This window comes from Macrosteles quadrilineatus, unplaced genomic scaffold (genome assembly GCF_028750875.1).
Source record: "Macrosteles quadrilineatus isolate MER2022 unplaced genomic scaffold, UCM_ALF_1.0 Scaffold_2__2_contigs__length_208266976, whole genome shotgun sequence".
In the NCBI taxonomy this organism is placed as follows: Eukaryota; Metazoa; Arthropoda; class Insecta; order Hemiptera; family Cicadellidae; genus Macrosteles; species Macrosteles quadrilineatus.
This window is the reverse complement of record NW_026542595.1, coordinates 142,090,950-142,112,766: the sequence shown is the minus strand read 5'-3', so window position 1 is coordinate 142,112,766 and position 21,817 is coordinate 142,090,950. Positions and strand designations below refer to the sequence as shown.

The 21,817-nt window shown below is 32.6% G+C and overlaps 1 protein-coding gene across 1 annotated transcript in view; it reads left to right on the top strand.

Annotated features, from left to right (window-relative positions):
• LOC128985341 (blastoderm-specific protein 25D) overlaps nt 1–18,727 on the top strand; it is a 42,547-nt gene extending 23,820 nt beyond the window's left edge. The window contains exons 14-23 of the mRNA XM_054404757.1: nt 3,137–3,250; nt 11,516–11,566; nt 12,491–13,360; nt 14,245–14,382; nt 14,677–14,806; nt 15,370–15,452; nt 16,035–16,250; nt 16,760–16,895; nt 17,419–17,519; nt 18,163–18,727. Of these exons, the coding sequence (XP_054260732.1) occupies nt 3,137–3,250; nt 11,516–11,566; nt 12,491–13,360; nt 14,245–14,382; nt 14,677–14,806; nt 15,370–15,452; nt 16,035–16,250; nt 16,760–16,895; nt 17,419–17,519; nt 18,163–18,297 (1,974 nt within the window). The 3' untranslated portion in view covers nt 18,298–18,727. The remainder of the gene's footprint in view (nt 1–3,136; nt 3,251–11,515; nt 11,567–12,490; nt 13,361–14,244; nt 14,383–14,676; nt 14,807–15,369; nt 15,453–16,034; nt 16,251–16,759; nt 16,896–17,418; nt 17,520–18,162) is intronic.
• Nucleotides 18,728–21,817: the final 3,090 nt, after the last annotated feature.

Here is a 21,817-nt window from a genome sequence, read left to right as displayed (position 1 = left end):
AGTGATAGATATTTGTAATTTTTTTCCCCTCATACCCATAGAATTCACTTTAAATGTCACACATTTTTAAACTAATCTAGAACAATCGGTTTTTGTTTATACTGTAATTGGCTTAGTAATTAAATAATTGGTAATCCTATATGATTGTAAAGTGTAATAGAAACTATAGTTCGGCCGCTTAGAAAGCGACCTCCTCTAGCATTGGTTTAGCATTAGCACGCAGGTCGCTTTCTAAGCGGCCGAATTATAGTATCAGTACACATGGAACCATCATCAGGCATCACAAGGACAGTAACATCACTTATTTGGAAGGTCATGTTTTTAGGAAAAATCATTTATTTTGGATAAAAGAATTACTTACGATGGAGAGGACACAGCTAAAGGTCGATTCACACACATAAGTTGGGTAGGTCACAGTTCAGTCACATCATTAACGTCACACTCAACCAAAATATTCTTTAATGGATTTTCTATTGTGTTATCTACACTACACTGACGGGTGCAGGCCCGTAAGTCGCTCTGCCGGCGTCCGTCAGACAATTTCAGATTTCATCTCACCGATATTTTTGGATTGTTTGGACTTGTAAGGTGAGTAAAGTGAATGAGGACTCTGTCTTGGTGTCTGTCTAACCTACAGCATGGACCTCTGCTAGGAGTTGGGGTATGGGGGTAACAGGTAAGGCCCCATGAGAGGTACGGTGTTATGTACAGTGATATGTAATTACTCTAAATTTTCATGATTGTTCTTTTCAGATTCTGTAGTCAAAATGCTTATCTTATTTCTAGTGTCACCTTTCAATATCAATATTACCTCAAATGTTAGGTCACGTTGTGTCCAGTTGTTTGATTAATAATTTATTGCATATATTCAAAGACAATAGTATTTATGTTCAATCAATCAATCAATCAATCAATCAATCAATCAATCAATCAATCAATCAAATCACTTTATTTGTCCTTGTACATGTCATTACAAGAAATGGCGTCAAATATAAAGCTAAAAAACAATACAATTATAAATTTTAAAAAAACTACCACTACTGCTTCATAATTTTGTTGTATTCATAAAATTCCTCTATTGAGTAAATGGGTTTGTTGATCAAATATATTTTCAATTTACATTTTAGTTTGTTATTATTTTTTTCTGATCTTAGTTCATTCGGAAGTGCTTTAAAGAATTTATTGCCAATGTATGTCGTCTTTTTTTTTAAAAATTCCAATCTATGCTTTTCAAAATGTCTTTTGGTCTGTCTTCTTGTATTATATTGATGACCTATTGGTTGTACATAAGTTTTTGTTATAAAAAATAAGATACATTCAAAAATATACAGACCATACACAGTTAAAATTTTAAGATTTTTGAAGTGTTCTCTTGCGGAGTCATCATCTTCAAGTTTGAGCATACATCTAATTGCTTTTTTCTGTAGGTTTAGAATTGTATTCAGATTATTTATTGTTGTTGCACCATACAAGCCAATTCCATAAGAAATATTAGAGTGAATCAGAGCAAAATATATTTGTTTTAGTACAGGCAATGAGCATAGGCTGGCCATACGCCTTAAGGCGAATAAACCGGAGTTAATTTTTCTCGATATATGTTCGACATGTTTGTCCCAGCATAGGTTTTCATCAATATATAGACCTAAAAATTTAGCCTCATTCACTTGTTCAATAATTTCCTCTTCAATCATTATATTTGGAGATATTTTTTTACGATTTTGCTTTGTGGAAAATGTAATAAATTTAGTTTTATTTGGATTTAACAAAAGACTATTATTATTGAAGTATTGCTTTATATTAGCTAGTTCTATAAAACTTAAATATTCAATTTCATTTTGGTTCTTTGCTGAGATTTTTAAATTTGTGTCGTCTGCATATAAACATAAATTACTATGGGGAACAGTCTGTAGCACTTCAGGAAGTCCGGTTATGTAACATAAGAACAGCAAAGGACCCAGAATCGATCCCTGTGGGACGCCACATGAGACCAAACATAAGTCCGATGCTGCGCCCGTGATCCTATTTGAAATGGTTTGGTTAATTTCAACATACTGATATCGGTCGGAAAGGTATGACTTAAACCAATTGTATGCAACTCCCTTGACACCAAAGTTCAATAATTTATCAAGTAATAGATAACGCTTTCAAAAGCTTTTGTTAAATCCATAAATATGCCCACTACGTTCTCCCCTTTATCTATGGACTCTATGATGGATTCAATAAAAGAAACGGCTGCAGTGAAAACCGATTTTCCGGGCCGAAAACCGTGCTGGGACATATCTAGAATGTTTGAATTTTCTAAGAATTGGGATAATCTTCTGTACATGACTTTTTCATAAATTTTTGAAAAGGATGGCAGAATCGAAATTGGACGATAATTGGACATGTCTTTTGTAGAATCTTTTTTGTGTATAGGTACAACTTTGGATATTTTTAATTTTTTTGGAAAAATGCCAGATTGCCAGATTGTTGTTACAATGGTTCAATTAGTATAAATCACCATCAAAGCTGGCTCTTTGGGCCTGTGATTAGCCGTAAAATGTCTCCTCTGGTTAAATAAAGAGATTCAGTTGTCGTTTCCTACATGAACGGTTTGGTCGTAACAGTCAATCTATCTACAAAAATCGCCAATAACGAAGCTTAAACGCCACATCCTCAGGTGAGATAGCTGTGTCCTCTCCATCCTGTATAGTTCTATATTTGAAAGGCCGTAATCTTTTGTCATACCCATTCACACGCATGACTAGACTTCACCCCACAGCCGGCGGAAGTTAGGTCTACACTCAAACTCCCTCCCCCTAACAACTTGGGGAACCGCCCAGAACAAATAATTTTGGTGCCCCAAATATTTTGGTGCTTTGTTAGTATAAAATATAAATTAATAATACAAGTTGTACAGTTCAACTGATTGATCTCTAAAAGATCATCGCTGTTTCATACAAACACCAGGCGATTTGTGATTGGCATTTATTAGTTTTTGGTCAAAAATCTTGATTAAAATCATATTCAACATACTTAAACAATCCTGACTAAGCTATAATATTTGATTGGAAAGCAGAGGTTAAAACCACGTCTTCACACTTGTTTATGCTTTTTAAAACTATTTTCTAATAAAAAGTATATTTGTTTTGCCCAGGTAACCTTCAACATTGGAGGATGTGATGATGCTTACCTCATAGAAATCGAGAATCTTCGAGCAACTGTCGCAGAACTCCAGAAAACTAATGATGAAATGAAGACAAAATTAGCGGTAAATAACTGCCTGCACGTATAGTCGATCTTAGTACACCGCTCTGTGGTTGATTATTTATTGTTTCAATAACTCTTTGATTATTTTCTGACAAATTTTATACTGTTGAATATTTAATTTATGTATTTTATGCTTAGAGTATTGTATTAAGTGACATGTGCAACATGCTTTCTTATTTATAACCGGCCAATGTGATTGGCTCAAAAGCTCAACCAGTATTAAACTTAACTATAATTGAGTAAAAAGAACAAAGTTCTGTTAGTTTGTAGTGATACAGGGTGTCCAGCTAACGGAAAAATCAAGAGTGGTACATGAATTTTACTGTTGTTGAGAAAATCTGTAAATTATTTGTGAATTTTGTATTTGACCGGGATTTTTTAGAAATCGCCAATAGGCCAACCAAGTGTTAAAACCTTAATGCTCCAACCAATCCAATTGACCGTCATAATGTCAAGTAAGAGAATAGCGATCACGGAGATTGATTGAGATGTTGCTGTGATCGGGGAAGATGATAATGATTGTTGCCGCCCAAAACCGGATATGATAATGATTGTTGCCGCACAAAACCGGATATGATAATGATTGTTGCCGCCCAAAACCTAATATGATCAGGATTTTGTCATGTTTGAAAAAATACCTACTATGCTTTTGCGATTTCGTTTTTCTTTGTTGATGATTGAAAATATATTTTCAAAGTAGATTCTATATTGTAACTTATAACAATTAATTGACCTTGGATTTGAGATTTGGGACCTGATTTTGTAGAATTTGGATCACTAATGCATCACAAATGTTGACCATGTAAATAGATGAACCTGAAACACCAAGATCAAAGACACAAGATTTAATTAAAGAAGGAGAGGGTAAATGAATATTCACTACAGTAACAGAAATATTCCCCTAGTGTTGTTTAATGGTTGTGATTAGATTTTATTTTATAGGTTTACTGGTATTATTTTAACTTTTTTGGTTACACATTTTTTTACTGCTTTTTCAATATACTAGGTACTAGTTTAAGTTAGCTTCCTTTTTTTAGAAATAAATGTTGACCTTTACAAACCTTGAAATGGTTATAATTTTTAATATAGAACACGATAAATTTTCCTTTTAGTTTAAGCTTCGTGGCTTGCTGGACACCCTGTGATAGTAAATTAAAACGCTTTAGGTTGTATTTGATTTTAATTTTGCATGACTAATGTTTTCTGTAGTATAGTTTTTAATTTGGAAGTATTTAGTGTGACCTAACACAAATTTGTTTTTTATTATGTACACAATCTTTACATGTAGCTTTTAGAAGCCTAATGTGAATTGAATTTTTGTACACTTTATTGTTCATGACTTGTTTAGTATTGTTATAAATCTTTTGCATGTTTTATGCCACCACCCCATGTCATTACCAAGCCAACTTTCAACGATTAGTTTCAAATTTGTTGTCAATCGCACATGTTTATTTTTTTCTTAACTAGTAATAGTATCAAATGTATGCAAAGTGTGGTATAACATTCCATTTGTTAAGCAACACAAACATTAATTTGTTTGGCCTACTTGATATGTCACAAAGATCAGTGTTAGTTTCTGCAACTCTCCTTTTTAATAGTTTCTAGTTTTTTCAATGTTACAATAATGCCTGGGTATTTATTTTTCACTCCTTAACCAGAGACATGAAGTAGGCTTCTTATTTGTGAATAAATTATTTCATTTTCTTTGTTAAGTTTTCATCACCGATCCTTCCTAAATTCCTTCCTAAAAAGTAAAATCATTCATTTAAATGACAATCAATGATTTTCATTTGGGGGTGCTTTGTGATTAAATTCAGTATTATTTTTTAAATATTCTTTGTGATAAAAAAAAGACTGTAGGTTTCTGCAATTTAAGTTTAAAACTATTTTTACATTATTAATTACCTACCTTTTATTTTACTATTTTACATCAATGTAGCAATGCTATGCTTCATAGTATTTTTATGACTATAACATTTATTGTGGAAATGCTAATTCACGGTTATAAACCAAAAGTTTTAGGCATTAAAGATTTTGTTAAGTTGTTATTGTTTGTTTTTAAATTGTGGTAATTTCTTCTACATGTTGAAATATTACTGCATCATTTGTCTTTTGTATTTGTCTACTATGTTTTGTTTATGCTGTGTTTTTTGTATTGCTTTGGGAATTAAATGCATGTTGTGGTACAATTTGAGTTTGTTTATTTATTTCTCTGTCTTATGAGAGAGTTGCAGAAATTAACCTTGGAACTTGACCTTTTTTTATATGATTGTCTGAAGATAAAATTCATACAAAAAGAGAAAAGGTTTTGGTGCATGTATTAAAAAGTAAGCCTTTATTTCCTCATCAAGGCCTCAAGTAACTCTTTATCTCTTTTTTGGCTCGTGCTCAAGTTGATCAAAAGAGAAGTATTTTCATTGTCAAACTGCTCCAGTAAGCTAAATAATTTTAAGCAGGCCGATGGATAGCAGGCTTACCTGAATGGGAAAGAGTACAAACTGGTGCAGGATACCCAAACTTTACACATTACACAAAACCTTTTGTCTAAGGAAGCCATGGCATGTTTAGTGTATATAGTGTAAAGTTTTGTGTGTCCTGTACCAGTTTGGACTCTTTCCAATTCAGGTAAGCATGCTATCCTCATAAAAAAAAAAAAAAAAAACTTGAAAACCTAGGCCCTTGTGCTCTATATTAATTTCTTAACTTAATTTCTTATATTTTAATTTTGATAATTAGTTCCCAAAATGGTTTCCTTCTTGTTTATTATATATATGTAAACGTCCGATACTGCTATATTTGTTCAATATGTCAAGAAAAAAGTGGAATATTTTTGTAGGGAAATATTTAGTATTTTTTTTATCAGCAGAAGAATTTTACAGGTTTACAATTTACAGCTGATGTCTTTGCCTCCAACTGATTCTATTTGGGACTTTGAAAAAACAAGCTGTTTAAGTATGCATGTATTGAAAACAGGTGTTTATTTATTTATTTATTTTATTATTACAATGCTGCAAAACAGGATAAACCCAATTACATTGTAGCATTAATATTCAAACAAAATCTTGACATGCATTATAAATAATAAATATGGTAAAAGTTCATCTTGCTGAAGAAATTATAATTATTAGTGTAATCACTCACAACAATACAATATATGACAAAAACGAATAAATATCAATAAATAACGTACAAATAAATATCTTAAAAAATAACCCCGCCGCAGCAAACCTGCAGACTAAGCGAATTTCAACTTGTCTGATTACATTTTTACTCAAATATTTCCATAAATAAGACATATTTATTCCCTATTTAAATAACATTAGATTTAACAAGTGCTTAGGTTTGCTGCTACGGGGAAGGTAAAAAGTGTTTTTTGACCATACGTGAATAGGATGGGATGAAATAAATAAATTTGCCAAATTTTATCAATATATATCCATAAACAAGTAAACTACAACAATTTTTATTTTCTCCATAAGAATAACATGGGAATTTTAAATTAAACTAATTTTGAATTTTCTCCGTTTCCGTTAGGCATACAACAGCGCTTCAATATACTAAATTATTTCTTTTTTTAAGCTCTACAAAACGGTTTAGAAAGAAATTGCAAAATTTTTTGTTTTTAGGGTAAAAAATGGGAAAAACACATTTTTACCCCATAAAACCCCCCATAAACCCCTGTTCCCATGGTCCGATTATGCTGGATCGCGAACTCGTTCGAATAAACGTAGGTTTACACGTTTGTACCAAATTTCATCAAAATCAGATCATTTTTGCTCGAGTTATCGCGCTAACGGACACATATATATATATGAATTTGAACGGATGGTGTTTTTGGCCTCTAGGGACTTCAAAATGAAAAAAAAAATCGGTCCCGCGCCCAGGTCTTACCATGAGTACTACGGTAATAGCTAATTCCCTATATGGGAAGTTCGCTAATATTCCCTACTAGCTGGCCCGACAGACGTCGTCCTGTCCTATTGTGGTTTTATGTCACATGCTCGTTCATTTTCAAGATGAGCTCGTTCGCATGGCTCAATCACGTCCTGGTTGAAGTTCGTTCGCTACGCTCACTCACCTTTAGGTTGGAGCTCGTTCGCTGCGCTCACTTGCCTTCAGGTTAGCTCGTTCGCTACGCTAACTCGCCTCCAGGTTGAAGTTCGTTCGCTACGCTCACTCACCTTTTGGTTGCAAATTAGCTGTTCTCATAAATATAGTGCTGCACCCTGTTGCTAAACCTATTAACTTTTTAATGCTATTGAACATCACAGAATCAAATTGTTTAGTTGCACCTGCTGTTAAGATTCTTTAATTCCATTTAAATATGAGTACTCATAAGGTTAACATGGGAAACTCCAGAGACACTGGGGCGGAGCCCTATTGACGGATCTGCACCAAACTTCACACAAACCATCCTTGAATAATGCTTAATAATGCCTGAAAGTTTCATTACAATTTGTCGAGCGGTTTTGGAGTCCATAAAGGACAAACATACAAACATACATTGGATTTTATATATATAGATATGGGAAATTCGCTAATAACATTGGCAATTATTTAAACGAGGTGTTAGCCCGTCCTACGTACGGGAATTCAGTAGTCAGTTAAAACCGTGTACAATTCAGATCGGCTAGTTTACACATATAAAGACAAAGTTTCTTGCAGTTTTAATATGAAAAATCATCTTGTAAACAAATGTTGTGTGACCAAATATGTTTTTATTCCATCATAGGCCTAAACTATATGCATTTTAAATCCGATAATTTTACAATAAAACAGCAGTTCTGCAATTTTTACAATGTGAAAAGCGTTGAAGTGAGATTTGCAGCCGATTCGCACACTGATTATAAGTAGCCTACAGTAGAGAGAGTAATAGTCAATTGAGAAGTGTATAGACCTAGTCAACGATACCACCTTCCATAGCATACCTGCCTCTTCCATAATTATTATCACCACAATACAACTACTATACACAATTTCCAGTAGGTCTGAATAGAAACAACCTAAAATAAAACGATAATATCCAATTAAATTCACAGTAACTTTGGTGTCCTAACATCAAAACTAATCGTCACAGTTATCCTTTATATCAATTTCACTGCATTAATTGCTAAATAAATAAGCGTAAACAAAGAAAAGTAAAAACAATAACAGTTTGTTTTGAAACAGCTGTTTGGTTCAAATAACATTCATTTGAAAAAAAAAACTGGTCATATGTAGCAGGAATATAAAAAGTAAACACGCTAGTAAAGCTAATGACGTAATTGTCAATGTCTATTATCGATACCGTTATCAGTTCTATCCTTGATAATTACCCAGCCTAATTGAATAAATGTACATAGTAATTTCCCATATTAGTTAATTTAAACTACAATATATTCATAGTTGAAATAAAAGTGATATTTTCACGTTTGGGGGCGCTGATATAGGCGCCCCCAAACGTAACCACAACTGAACACGATTTCATAAAAGGATGGTTTGTCTAATTGCAGTATCCTAGGTCAATGTTGACGTTGTGTTCAATCTATGTCATCCATCTGTTTATCTTTGTATAAAACCCGGCTGAGGTTGTGGTGGTAATTTAAAATCGTGATTCCTGATTATTCTTGATCTTTTTATGACATTAATATTTCCGGGCCTAATCCTAACAAAGTTAAAGCAGACAAACATTAACTGTAAACAAAAAGCTACCATGAAGAAGTAAAACATGTAAACATTGTTATTTTTCTAATCTTTCCTTGAAATGTGTAGCAGTAAAATAATTTGCATTTATCCTTTTTTATTAAGACTCGTGTACGGAGCCTCGATTTGTACTGTGGTTTAAACTGTGGTATAATTATCTCTACTAATCTTACTTATTTCCTATAATCAATGACAAAATAAGAGTAAATAAAATAACCTCATAGTTCCATAGTTTATATTTAACCAGCTGTTAGTTAAAACAAATTATATTGCTCTAAAACAAATCGAAGATTACAAAGATTGCTTTAAAAAATAATTTAAACATCCTAGTATTTTACTATGTATATTTAATTAATCTGTCATCCTCTTACATAAGAATTGAACGTATCTATGATTAGCATTACACATAGTATAAATAAGTCAACCCTAAGTATGTCTTTACATTTTATCCAAATGCTGAATTTGTGACACAAAAGCTGAATGTTTACAGCTGTTATGTTAAGCAAATTATTTTATGTCAAAAGCTAGTTTAGAATCTTAGCGTCGGCTGCTAGACTTTTTCAAAATAAAACTTAATTTCTTAAAAACTGGGGCACTAAACTAAAATTATGGCTTCGACATTCCCTAGTTCTCAAAGTTATCTTTCTTTCAAGACAAAAATCATGAAAATCCGTTGAGTGGTTGATTCAGAATCGTGAAATAAAAAAACACTGTTTCGTTTTAATATTATAGATATCTATAACAACAATAACGAATTAAATAAATAAAATACAACAACAAAGTCTGAACAGAGTGTTTTTATTGCAGAATAGCAACATATACGTCATCACTAGGGCGTAAAGTTACTCTTTTCGACCCAAAGATTCACCTGAGTAAATGAGGGAGGGATGAAAAGACATGTTTGCCCATGTGATGAACTATATTTTTTTGTCCTAATTCATCATCAATAGACAAACCAAGCTAGAAAACAAAAATACTTTTCGTGTAAAGATATCCTCTCATAACGACTTCCAGATTGTTCTCAATTTTACTTATATAAATATGCAGCTGTTTAGTAAGTAATCCAATAATTTTGTCTATTACAATTATTGTGTTTCTGTGCACAATGCGAATTAGCGCAGACGTGCGTTCTAAAAGAAAGCTCATATCTTGTGAATTATACAAGATAGAAACATACTGAACTGCATTTTGTTACACACACATATTCGTTAAAAAAAGGTCATGAAGAAGAATCGATATAAATTATGTTATTTTGCATTTTAAAAGATTTCCGAGGAAGTGACAGCAAGTACTATAAGATACTTAATTTGAATGAAAATGGATTTGGCCGCTTTTATCAAATCTGATTTTTCTGTTATTTTATGGCTTTTAATGAGAAAATCACCATTAAAAAATCTGTATTACAGCAGAAATGCTATAAAACGTTTGATAAAAGGTGACAATTGTAAATCCTAAAACATTTACTATATTTTGAACAATAAAATATTATTATTTTTTCAGTAAACTATTTATTACCATGAAACCATGAAAAGCTTATGAATGATTTTTAACTAACAATAAATAACAACTGAACGGTTTTAATAATATATCATAAACTTTACAGACTATATTTGCAAGTAAGTAATAGAATATTCTCAAGGTGGAATCTAACATCTGAAATATTTATTCTTTAACCCTTTCAGTGCTATGCGACTATCGTTATGCGTTGTTTTCCTGAAATGTGCTATGCATTAATATGTCGTTGTTCGCGTTTAATCTGAAAAGTGCTAAGCGACGATATATTGTGCCGGCGCAACTTTTGATTGTGTGTTTTTAAATGGGCATATCGGTTGTTGTTTCGATGGATTCTTCTGATTCCTTATTCGATCGAGGCCCTATATATATATATAATTCCTTAGCACTTTTGAGATGAAAAATTGTATTTTTAAATTTTTTTTCTCACACACTAGACTTTGCCCCCGTAGCCTAGACATTGACCAAGTTGATAGATCTTTTAAGCTAAGTTTGAAATATATTATCTGGACGGACTGATAAAATCTTTTAAGCTCGGTTAAACATAAACTGAGTTTTGTAGTGTTTGCTTTCAGTAGATCGTATACTCTGAAATCCATAGAATCTTTTGTATGATTCAAAACTTTACCTATATTTCCTTTAATTTTGAGTTTTTAATTAATTGTCATGTCATAACTAAAGAAACATGTTAACCTACTAACAAAACTACACAGTAGTAGGTACACAGATCATCTCACAACTGCATTTAATATTCAGTTTTTAATAGTACACAAAGAGATCCCCTTTGTGTACTGTTTAGGTGATAAAATAAAATAAATGTTTGTGTTAATAGCTTAACTAATTTAAAATTGTTACCAAATCACAGTAAAAATGTCAGAACACGTGTTGTCTGGTGTACGAAAGATAGAGGTTGTTACTCTTGCAAACAAAACGTAAATTATCAACTATGAATAACCGTCCTACTCCTCCAGATAACAACCGATACTTGAACAGAAAACTCAGCTGAAAATGATTACAGTTGTCAATCTTTAAGTTAAAAGTTAAGTGAGAAGATTTTCTTTGTATTTTTCAGACTCAGTCACAACTAGACTCCATGAGCACAACAGAAACTTCTGCGATGCAGGTAAAGATTATGTACTTTAACTCTATTTCATGATCTCATCTAATCGTGATTATTTTTGTTTTGGATGAATAATAATTTTAGAAACAGTTATAAAACCTTATAAGTATAAACAGTTTATTTATTAGATGTGCAACTTTAAAACGTTTTAGTTTGGATCTCAAATTACATTCAGTTGCATACTGGTTATCATTGGTTTTTAAAGGTAATCAAACTCAATTACAGATCAACAAATACAGTATTTTGTAGGCTTGTTTTCATCTTAGGACCTTTAATCAAAATATAATCTAAGAGCCGCTTTCAAAATAATATTCTTAACTCGTTTTTTTAATGGTTTTTAACGAACGGTTCTAAAGTCTGGTTTTGGCTTACTGTGACCTTTTGTTATTAAGCATCATTAATTGAGCTCAATGATAAGTGGGCATCTAGGTCCAAATCCCATCAAAGTTACTTACCTAGTAACGGATCAAATTGCTTCTGTCATATTTTGTCATCACCTGCACAAAATGCTGTGAATCGCCATGCAAATAAAAAATACTTACTTGTCATTCAACTATACAATTCAGATCGTATATCATGAGTTGTGTTGCTTGTGATTATTTAAACTAACAAGTCTCTTAACTTTATCGAGGGCAATTATGAGTGTTAACAAACCATGACAGGATTCAAGCTAGAGTAGATAATATCAGGGTAAGGTGAATCTAAATCTACAATTTATGGCACGAGGCGGGAATGCAGCATATAATTGTGTTCAACAAACTGCATAATCCCGTAAAAATGCAAACCCTAGTTAAGTCCAATTAGGGATTTCTGTCTGGTATGAATATTAATGTAATTTAGATGAAACCTTATACCTAATTTCTCCTAGTAATGAATTATTTTATCAGTGCCACTTTAATTCATAATTGGACTATAACTTTTCTTCAGTTGGCGAGTGAAGGCGTTGCTGTGAAGGAAGAGAAGTCAGCTGTTGACGACTCGTGTGGAAGCTCCAGTCTGTTTGCTACTACCTTGAAGACAGAATCCACTGAAGTTCAGACATCGTTTGACGACACAACAGATGTCAACCAATTAGAGAGACATTGCCACGAGCTGCGACACACATTAGACGAGGTGCAACAAGAAGTACTCAAAATATTGTCGGAGAAGAGAGCTTGTAACGAGGAGAACTGCGCTTTGAAACAGAGAATTCAACAGTTGAGCAGAAGGTTGCCGAAGACATTGACCGAGGATGTGGCGAGTTTGGATGAAAATGTCAGCGGACCTTTGACTTATACTATATCTAACAATCTAGACACCGTCGTTCCTAGTGCGAGTGAGAATATAAACTCCCCGAATAACGTAGCACTAAAGTGTTTTCCCTTTTTCGAAAAACAAGGAAGTTTGAATTCATCCTATTGTCTTTTCCCCGCCAAAGATGTCAAGGACAACGGAAGTTTTAAGTTTGAGAATCTTTCACAGTTCGCATTTGAACTTTCTCAGTCGCTCAGTGACGCGAATTTAGCCGTCAGCCCTCTTGCGGTGTCTGAAGTGAAGCCTTTATCCCCGTGCCTTAGTGAAGAGAAGTGTAGTGTAATAGGTAAACTGGCGTATGAGAACAGTAATGAGGAAAGTGACATGGACAAGTCCAAAGATAATGACAAGACTGAAATATTGAGACTGACCAAGGAGAACACAGAGTTGAAAGAGAAATGTACCGAACTGGAAAATGCTCTAGAACTGATGAGAGAGGAGTATGAGAAATGTGAAGACTATTGGCAAGGGAAACTAAATGAGGAGAGAACCATATTTTACCAGGTAAATATAAGTTACACTCGTATAATAAAATTTCAAAAAAAAATCCAAACCTCAGAATTATTTTTAATATGTCTAATACAATGGCAGATTATTTGTTATTTAAACCCAACCAAACATTTTCTGTTTTTATCAAACAAGTAGTATTTAGTGTGGTATACATTGCCAGTAAATTGCATAAATTAATTGTTAATTAAATTGTTGTTGATTTTCTAAGTCTTGTACATTTGAACTGGCAAAATATCTACTGTATTATACTTCTATAATTCTTACAGTCCCTCCTTGACAAAATATTTTCATTTATTTGTATTTCACATTTCTTTAACTTTTTGGGTTTGCGGATATGTCAATGAGGATCGTCACAGTGTAGCATGTATATGATGTCTTATGGGCATGCAGAGTACAAGAACATAATTTATTTGGTTTGTTTGATAGTTGGAGCTTTGTTTTTCCGTTTATAATCTCACAGATTACAATATTTATATTTTATTTGGTACTTAGGTATTATACGGAGGCCACTTATTTTACAGCGCGCTGCGGCGGTTATGTTAGGTTGGGTTATCATAAATATGCTTGTAGGAATTTCCTCATTTCGTTATGAATCGAACGATACCAGATAAGTCATACTTTCTATTTATGATAACCCAACCTAACATAACAGCGCGCTGTAAAATAAGTGGCCTCTGTATAATACCTAAGTACCTTTTATTTTCTTTCATTTTGGTATTTCATAATTGTAACTTCATTTTAATGGAATGTAACGTTGACAGTATACAATTCATAAATTCAAGACAAAATGTTATAAATTTTTAAGATGATTAGTAAAATATTTCAATATAAAACTCAAGTGTCATTCTTCATTTCTGATTTACCTTTTATGACTACAGGAGCAAAAAGTGAGTGATGAGAAGTTTGTGGAGCTAGAAACTAAGATTCAAGAATACGCAGAACTGTTTGGAATGGACGAAAGAAGACTTAGTGGCAGACTCCCGACCATAGACGAGAAAGATAACTTGGAGAAGCAGGTATTGGCAGCAGTTATCTTTAGTTTAGAACTTATCAGCTTTGTTTGAGCAGCACCTAAGTGACATCGCAAGAGATACATTGGTAATTTCAAAGTTAGACCTTATTACAGTGTAAGGTCCTTAATGAATAATGTTTAATAAAAAGGTTTTGATATTAATGCAGTGATCTCAGTTTTTAAATTATGTCAGCCATATAAAAAATCAACAAATTTTAACCCATTGGTGGCATTATCAATAAAATATGACTTCTTCTGTTCTTTCTTTCATCTCATTATGTTTGGTTTTCCAAACAAGGTAACTGACTTGGAAGAGGAGTTTGAGGAATACAAGAAAGTTGCACAAAAAGAAACCCAACAAAAAACAGAGGTTATTGAAAGGTTACAGTCACAGTTAGAAGAAATGCATCAACTACATTACCAAAAAGGTGAGCAGGCTAATGTTGTATGTTAAGCGATTTTAATATGTTTTCAAAGATTTGTTTATGGTATATTTTGACTGTTGTAGTGTAGTTTTAGCAGTGTTGTTTTACTGTTCTGTGTCAGTGTAACATTTATTCGTCACTTAAAATGTCAGACATCCGTCAAGCCTCTCATGATTTTCTCATGGAATTTATTGAAATGTGCAAGAGTTTCCCTTGCTTATGGGAAGTAAAAAATAAAGATTATTCTGACTTGTTCTTGTCTTGGGAAAAAGACCTGGCCTATGTAAAATTGATCAACAAATATAAAGAAATCGAACAAAGTGGTTTGAGCCAAAGTTGGAGGAAAAGACGGAACGTGTAAATGGCCCGCCCAACCTCCGACAAAACATAACGATTAGTCGTTATGTTTTATCAAAGCTTGTAAGCCCGCCTTTATATAAAGATGTATGTCTTGCTAACTAGCAAATAATTACAATACAGTTTTAGTTGTTTTGATATATTGAGTGGTTGTAAAAATGTTTTATTTTAACCATACTTGTTTCATTCATACAGTGTGATTTTTTTAGATGTTCAAGATACCGGTATACAAGTAGCTCTGTCTAGTTGTGAATTCAGACTCCACGAACCAAAATCAAACTCAAATACAAAGGTATTGTATACAATACGATCAGTGTGAATAAAAAACATAAATCTAATTTATAATTGTCTTATTGCTAAAATACATGACCAACGGAAGCAATAAGGAATCAAAAGTTTTACTAAATATTATCAATCAATCAGAATCAATCAATAAAACTTTATTCAGAACGTACAGATGTATCGTACATGAATGCGTCATTATGTTATTTTTAAATAACTTAAATATATTACATAAAGTTAAAAGATTTATATAACAGCAATTTTTAGATAAAATAAATACATTACTTAAAGTTAAAAATAATCATTCAGACTGTAAAAAGAATTTCCTATTAAAAATTGTTTCAGTTTCTTTTTGAATTTAATTGTGTTTTGCTCCATCCTTATGCCATCTGGGAGTTGATGGATAAATTTAATGCCAATATACTGAGGACTTTGCTTAAACCTCTAAGACCCTTGTAAAACTAGTTCATTACACCACTTTCGTAACATTATTAATTTTTACTTCATAATATCCACATCTTCCTGATGGACTGTCTTCATGTTACATTAATAACTAACTATCAGCTGAACTTAAACTGATTGGCTATTTCAGCTGAGCGTCCCATCAATAGAGGTGACTGGGCCGGGAGGTGTAGAATGCTGTTGTCCTTGCCACACGGGTGCGATGTCGCGTAAACACATGTCGCGCCTGCGCGAGTGTCGCACGCGACTACAGACAGAGTGTGAGATGCTCCACAGACGACGGGAGATTCTACTTCACCAGATGACTCAGTTGCAGCGTACCAACCTGATATACACTCCATCCATGGTAAGATATATTTATTTTGTTGGTGAATAATTTCTTAAATAATACATGTTTTGAAAGTAAGAGTTACTTTAAACTGGAGTCCTTGTGTGATTTTTTCATCCAACGGATGCAAATAAGACAACAAGTATCCTTTTTGAATTTTTTTCGGAAGTTTTTTTTTTACAGTTACAACAGCTGTTTGTTCAATCTCTGACTCACAAAACACCTTAGGCCTACTTGTTTTATAATAAAGAAGTCTGTCACAGTTAATCAAGTAAAAAAGACTAAGCATAATCAAATCAAAATAACGTTATAAACATTTAATATGCTCATTCCATTGTTGGTTTTAAAAGTTGTGTTAATCAAGGTGAACAGAAAATGAACCTGTTATACAGCAATCTTTTCCTTTTGTATAACATGGTATACAACTGACCATATTAACTATGACAGTAACTCTTAAACACCTTGAATTTACGTGTTTCTAGATGTATTATCAAATACTAATATAGTTAATTAACTTTGTCTGTCAGGGGGATCGCCGGCTGGCATCAGACGTGGAGATGTTTCACAACCTCAGTTCTCGACTGCGCCATCAGGAACTTCGTTGTCGCCATCTACAGTCAGCACTTAAACATCACCAACGCGAGACAGATAAGCTGTTACAGAGTATGTAGCTTCTGTGGTTACACCCATTTATTAGATGAAAATATTGTCTAGATTGTCTAAACTGTTTAATGCGAATAAGCAGCTGAAACTGTAGATGTATTACTTAATTGAGAGGAAAATTGTACAGTGTATTTAAAATAAAAGCTAGATTTAAAAATCGTAAGTTTTGGAAAAAGAGGTTTTTTATGAAAGAATAAAGGTAGGTTTCAGGAAGAATTTCGTAAGGCATTGGTCAATACAGTCAGTAAAATTGACCGATAGACAGCTGCCTTCTAAAGGTCTGAGGCAAGGATTTTACCTTTTTGAGCAATAACATTTCAAGGTTTGACTGAAGTCACCTCTGCCAACTGATTACTTTCCTTAAGCCTATTTTTAGAAAAAATAATGGTCAGGCAGTCAAGTGTCAAAAAGAGTCAGTATGAATGACAGGTACAATGATCACCACAAATGGAAAACAACCGTTTTCTTTCTAAACAAATTTTGTACACACCAGTTTACTCATCTTGCTTATGGCTTATTGCAGATGCGTGGGACCAGCATAGATTGGACCTCAGCTCTATTCAGAAAACACTCCATACAACACAAGAGAAACTAATTCATCAGACAAAATTGTGCAAACAACAGGTAAGTCGACATCCTGCACAGTTTACAGTAGAATAATATAATAAAAAACACCCTGGAAGACTAGGTTCACACACTTCATTAGCTTGTGTACAGTAGTAGTTTATGCAAAGTTAAGTATTAAATCGTGTAAAGATAGTTTTTACCAACCACACAAGTAGAAATTTAATTTAAGTAAAAATTTCTACAAGTGATGTAACGGCTTACTACGAAAGATTCTTATATTATTTTACCTACAACCATTTTTTTTATTATGTTAGAACCACCTGACATTTTCAAAGTCTTTCAATAAACGTTCCAGCAAAAGTTGATTGGCAAATGGTTTAGAGGTCCAGGAAAGTGTGTGTGTTTTTCTTGCAGAAGTCAGCTGATCAACAATTGATTTGGTCGATATCAGCTGGTTAGTTGGTGTTCAAAGCATTACAATTTTACTTCTTAATTCTCAATCCTTGAACCCTATTGGTTTGTAATTTTACCACGCACTAGTGCTGTAAAGTGGATAAACAATGTGGTAAAGTGAATCTTTGTTTAAAATTGTAATTAAAAAGGCTCGCTTAAAAAACGGTAGTATATAAATAGATTTTTACTAATCTGTGTATTAGTTGAGTAGAAAGTGCAATTTAGTAAACTTGTGGTCTGTAAACAGATGGAGAGGCTGTCAGCAGCAGATGTGCTTGTGAAGGACCTGTACAAGGAGAACGCTCATCTTACAGCGCAAGTACTCAAGTTAGAGGAACAGAACATGTTTGTAGACCAGTCTATACTTGGCAGCACTGTATAGCAGCCACGGCTCAACATGGCGTGTGTTGTATAAACTAGCAAGTACTTTTTAAGAAACTATGCAAAGAGCATACTCACCTGACTGGAGTATGCAAGTTGGAACAAAACATATTTGGACATCATTCTATAGGCCTACTATTATTGAGTATTAACTTTTAAAATAATTATTCTGTCTCGCATCTCGTTTCCTTGAATGTTTGGCGGTTGTATCCTTGTCTATTGGGGATGTGTCGGTACCTAAGGGAAATTCTCTACCGGTTTTTTTGTGGACAGTACCAGTACCGGTTATGAAAGAATACTGAAGTAAAAATTTAAGCAATACCAGCAGGACACAAGGCTATTGGTGGGCACAGCCTTACGTATATGGTTACAGGCTGCAGCATCAAACTGTGGTATGTTGGTCAGGAACAGCGACTGCCTGGGGTGGGGGGGGGGGGGTTGCAGATACGTTATTTCGTCCCTGAAAGCCAGATTCAATTCTTAGCTTGAAATTACAAATAAAACTATAAATCACAAAATGATAGGGCTGTGCAAACAGCCAATACTTTTTTTAAACATGAACAAGTCATATAAAAATGTTAAAAACTTACTTCTGGAGAGTGAGTACTATTTAGGAGAGTAACTATGGTTTGGTACTAAGACCCAAGAATCGATTTTTGTCAAGGACCGGTACTGGCACCAACTTTGACAAATTTCTTCCGATACATCAGTATTAGATAATCAATCAATTTCACAACTTATTTAATATTCAGTAAGTGGTGATTTTACATATCTTGTATAAACAATTGTAACGGATCAATATGGTATAATCATTGACTATTGGATACTGAGGTTGTATTAATAGTCAAAGGTTTAATCCAAAGTCTTCTTGACAGAATGTTTAGTTTTTGTTGTTTTTTTTTTTTTACCTATGAAACACATGTATGTTTCTCTAATGGGCATAGTTTGAGGCAATATTAGGAAATAATAGTAATAAAAAACATTTGGTCTAAATTACTTGTGTGTTCTTAGGTTTTGTGATAGCCTACTCTTGAATTAAATGTGTATTATTCTGTTATCTGCCGACCATAATGCAAATATGCAATGTTTAATGTTATTATACTGTACTGTTATTTTAGTTTTAGCTTTGATTAGACTCCTTTATACTCCATTCCCAAAATTTAAGCGGTTTTAGGGTAAGAAATCTATTCCCTCTACTTGATCGTACCTTTAAAACAATAGCTGGACAGCTGAGGTTTGCAAAAATACGTCAATCAGTTTCATGTATTTTAAGAAATAAAAAACACGGGAGCTCCCTCTCAAACTGCCTACATTTTGCAAACAAACTATTTATAGTAGGTTTGTCATCCTTATGGATCAGCTGAAGTCACTTGTTAGTTCCGACCAGTGCCTAACCATGTGTATTTGTTTCTTGTTATGTTATTTACAACCGTATTTAACCAAGTAAAACTATCTAATCATAAACATTAGTTTGTCTCCTGGCTATATACCCAAATGTAAAGCAAACTTTTTAAATCAACCCTAAAATAATAGAATAGAAAGAAACTTTTGTCGACACTAGCGCTCACTGCTCAGTGTCATCAACATGAACTAGACATGAAAAACAAGCTGCAGATTTTACAATAAGATGAGAAGCCTACTTTTGTTGGTTAGTCTATGGTTTTAGTCAGCATAATATAGTAAAATCCTGTTACTTTTCTTTAAAATTGTGTTCGGTTGACACAAATTGATGTATTGGCCATCCTTTTTGATGGCCAAGTGGTGACATAGTTCCAATGCACTAGATTTACGTAAAAGACACCTTTTGAATGTGATTTGTTGTGATTTTGTCCATGACTAGTTGTAGTACAATGCCTTTGTATTTTAAGTAAAATAGTTCATGTTTAACAAGTTATATATAGAACTTTGTAACAAAATAGACAAATCTCATCATTAAGGATAAGTTCAGTGTATTTGGAAAACTTTGATTAAATTATTGTGTACTCAGAGAAAGCGGTTGATATGTGTCTATGTTATAAGTAGCTAATACATACAATGTAATAAAACACTTATAAAATGTATTTTTGTCCTTGCAAAATATTTTGACTCAAGTATACAAATGCTCTGTGACAGTGATAATTTCATTTTATAACTGTTTAATGAGGTTAAGTTATCAGATTTTGTCAAACATGCAACATTTATAATGAATTAGGATAATACTTTTTTTTTACTTTAGTATGGGTAAAATTCCCTGTCTTTACAGTGAAAATGTATCACTTCATCTTATGACTTTAATATTGTAGGTTTGTGGTCTGTATACAAGTTAAAAATAGAAAGTTTGCAATGCAATACTGAAATTTTATGCCATTGCCCATTTTTGTCAACATTTCCAGTGCCTTTTTATAGGTGCTCTCTCTCATTTATCCTAAAACTGTATTATTATATATAAATATATATTTATTTAGATGAAATATATTATTTGTGTTTTTTTTTTTGTATATGGTGTGTAAGGTGTTATCAAGAATTTTGTTGGCTTTGCTAGGTATTGTAAATATTATTATCTATAAAATGTATTATATTGTTTGTCAACTGGTTTTTTTTTACTCGGTTAGACTGATTTTGGTATTCAAACAGTGTAAAGTGCCATAAAATAATATAAATCCTAAATATATTATGGAATAGTACTTTTGTAATACAATTTTTTGAAATACATTGAAAGCAACGATAACTTCTTTTAATGATCATCATTATATGTATGTACCAGTAGCTAAAGTTTTGTTAATCCATTATGTTACCGGTGATAACTTTTGAGATTTTTTTAGAAAAACGAATATCTGTGGCTGGTTAAAATAAAAGTAAGTAATAAATTATTTAATGAGATGTCTTTTCAATAGTTTTACAGTTTTACTTAATTTAACATTTACTCAATGGCAACACAGTAAACAAGCAGACCTTAATTTTCTGTTATTAAATGTTAAGTGTTAATTCCTACGGGTTCTTGAGGAGTAATAATAAATAAGTGAATGTTAATTCTAATTGTTAAATACAAATTAGGATTGCCTCCAGAAACTTCTAAGTTATGTTGTTAAAACAGCTAATACTGGTAAACAGATCAGTTCTCCTTGTAGGAAAATATTGAATGATAACAACATAATGACAATGTGATTCTTTACGTAGTAAATCAGTAATTGTAAATCGTCAAGGAAATAATCGAGGATCGTCCTGTCCTGTGATAATAAACAAAAACTTTGTCAATCTAGCAATTCAATTATTCTAACAAACGATAAATAATAATTATATAACAAGATCTATAAATAACAAATATAGAGTTTAAATATTGAAAACTATGTTCAATATTAATTATTGTCTTTTAAAGTTAATTGATTCAAAAATGTATAGCAGATAATTACAAGGAAAAATAGATAAGCTATGAGTACTAATCGAAAAAAATATCTACCTTATTTAAATGTCTTTGAAGTATGGCCATAGAGAAGTACAGTTACTGGGGATTTTATGGTGTATCATTCACTTTTTATGATTTT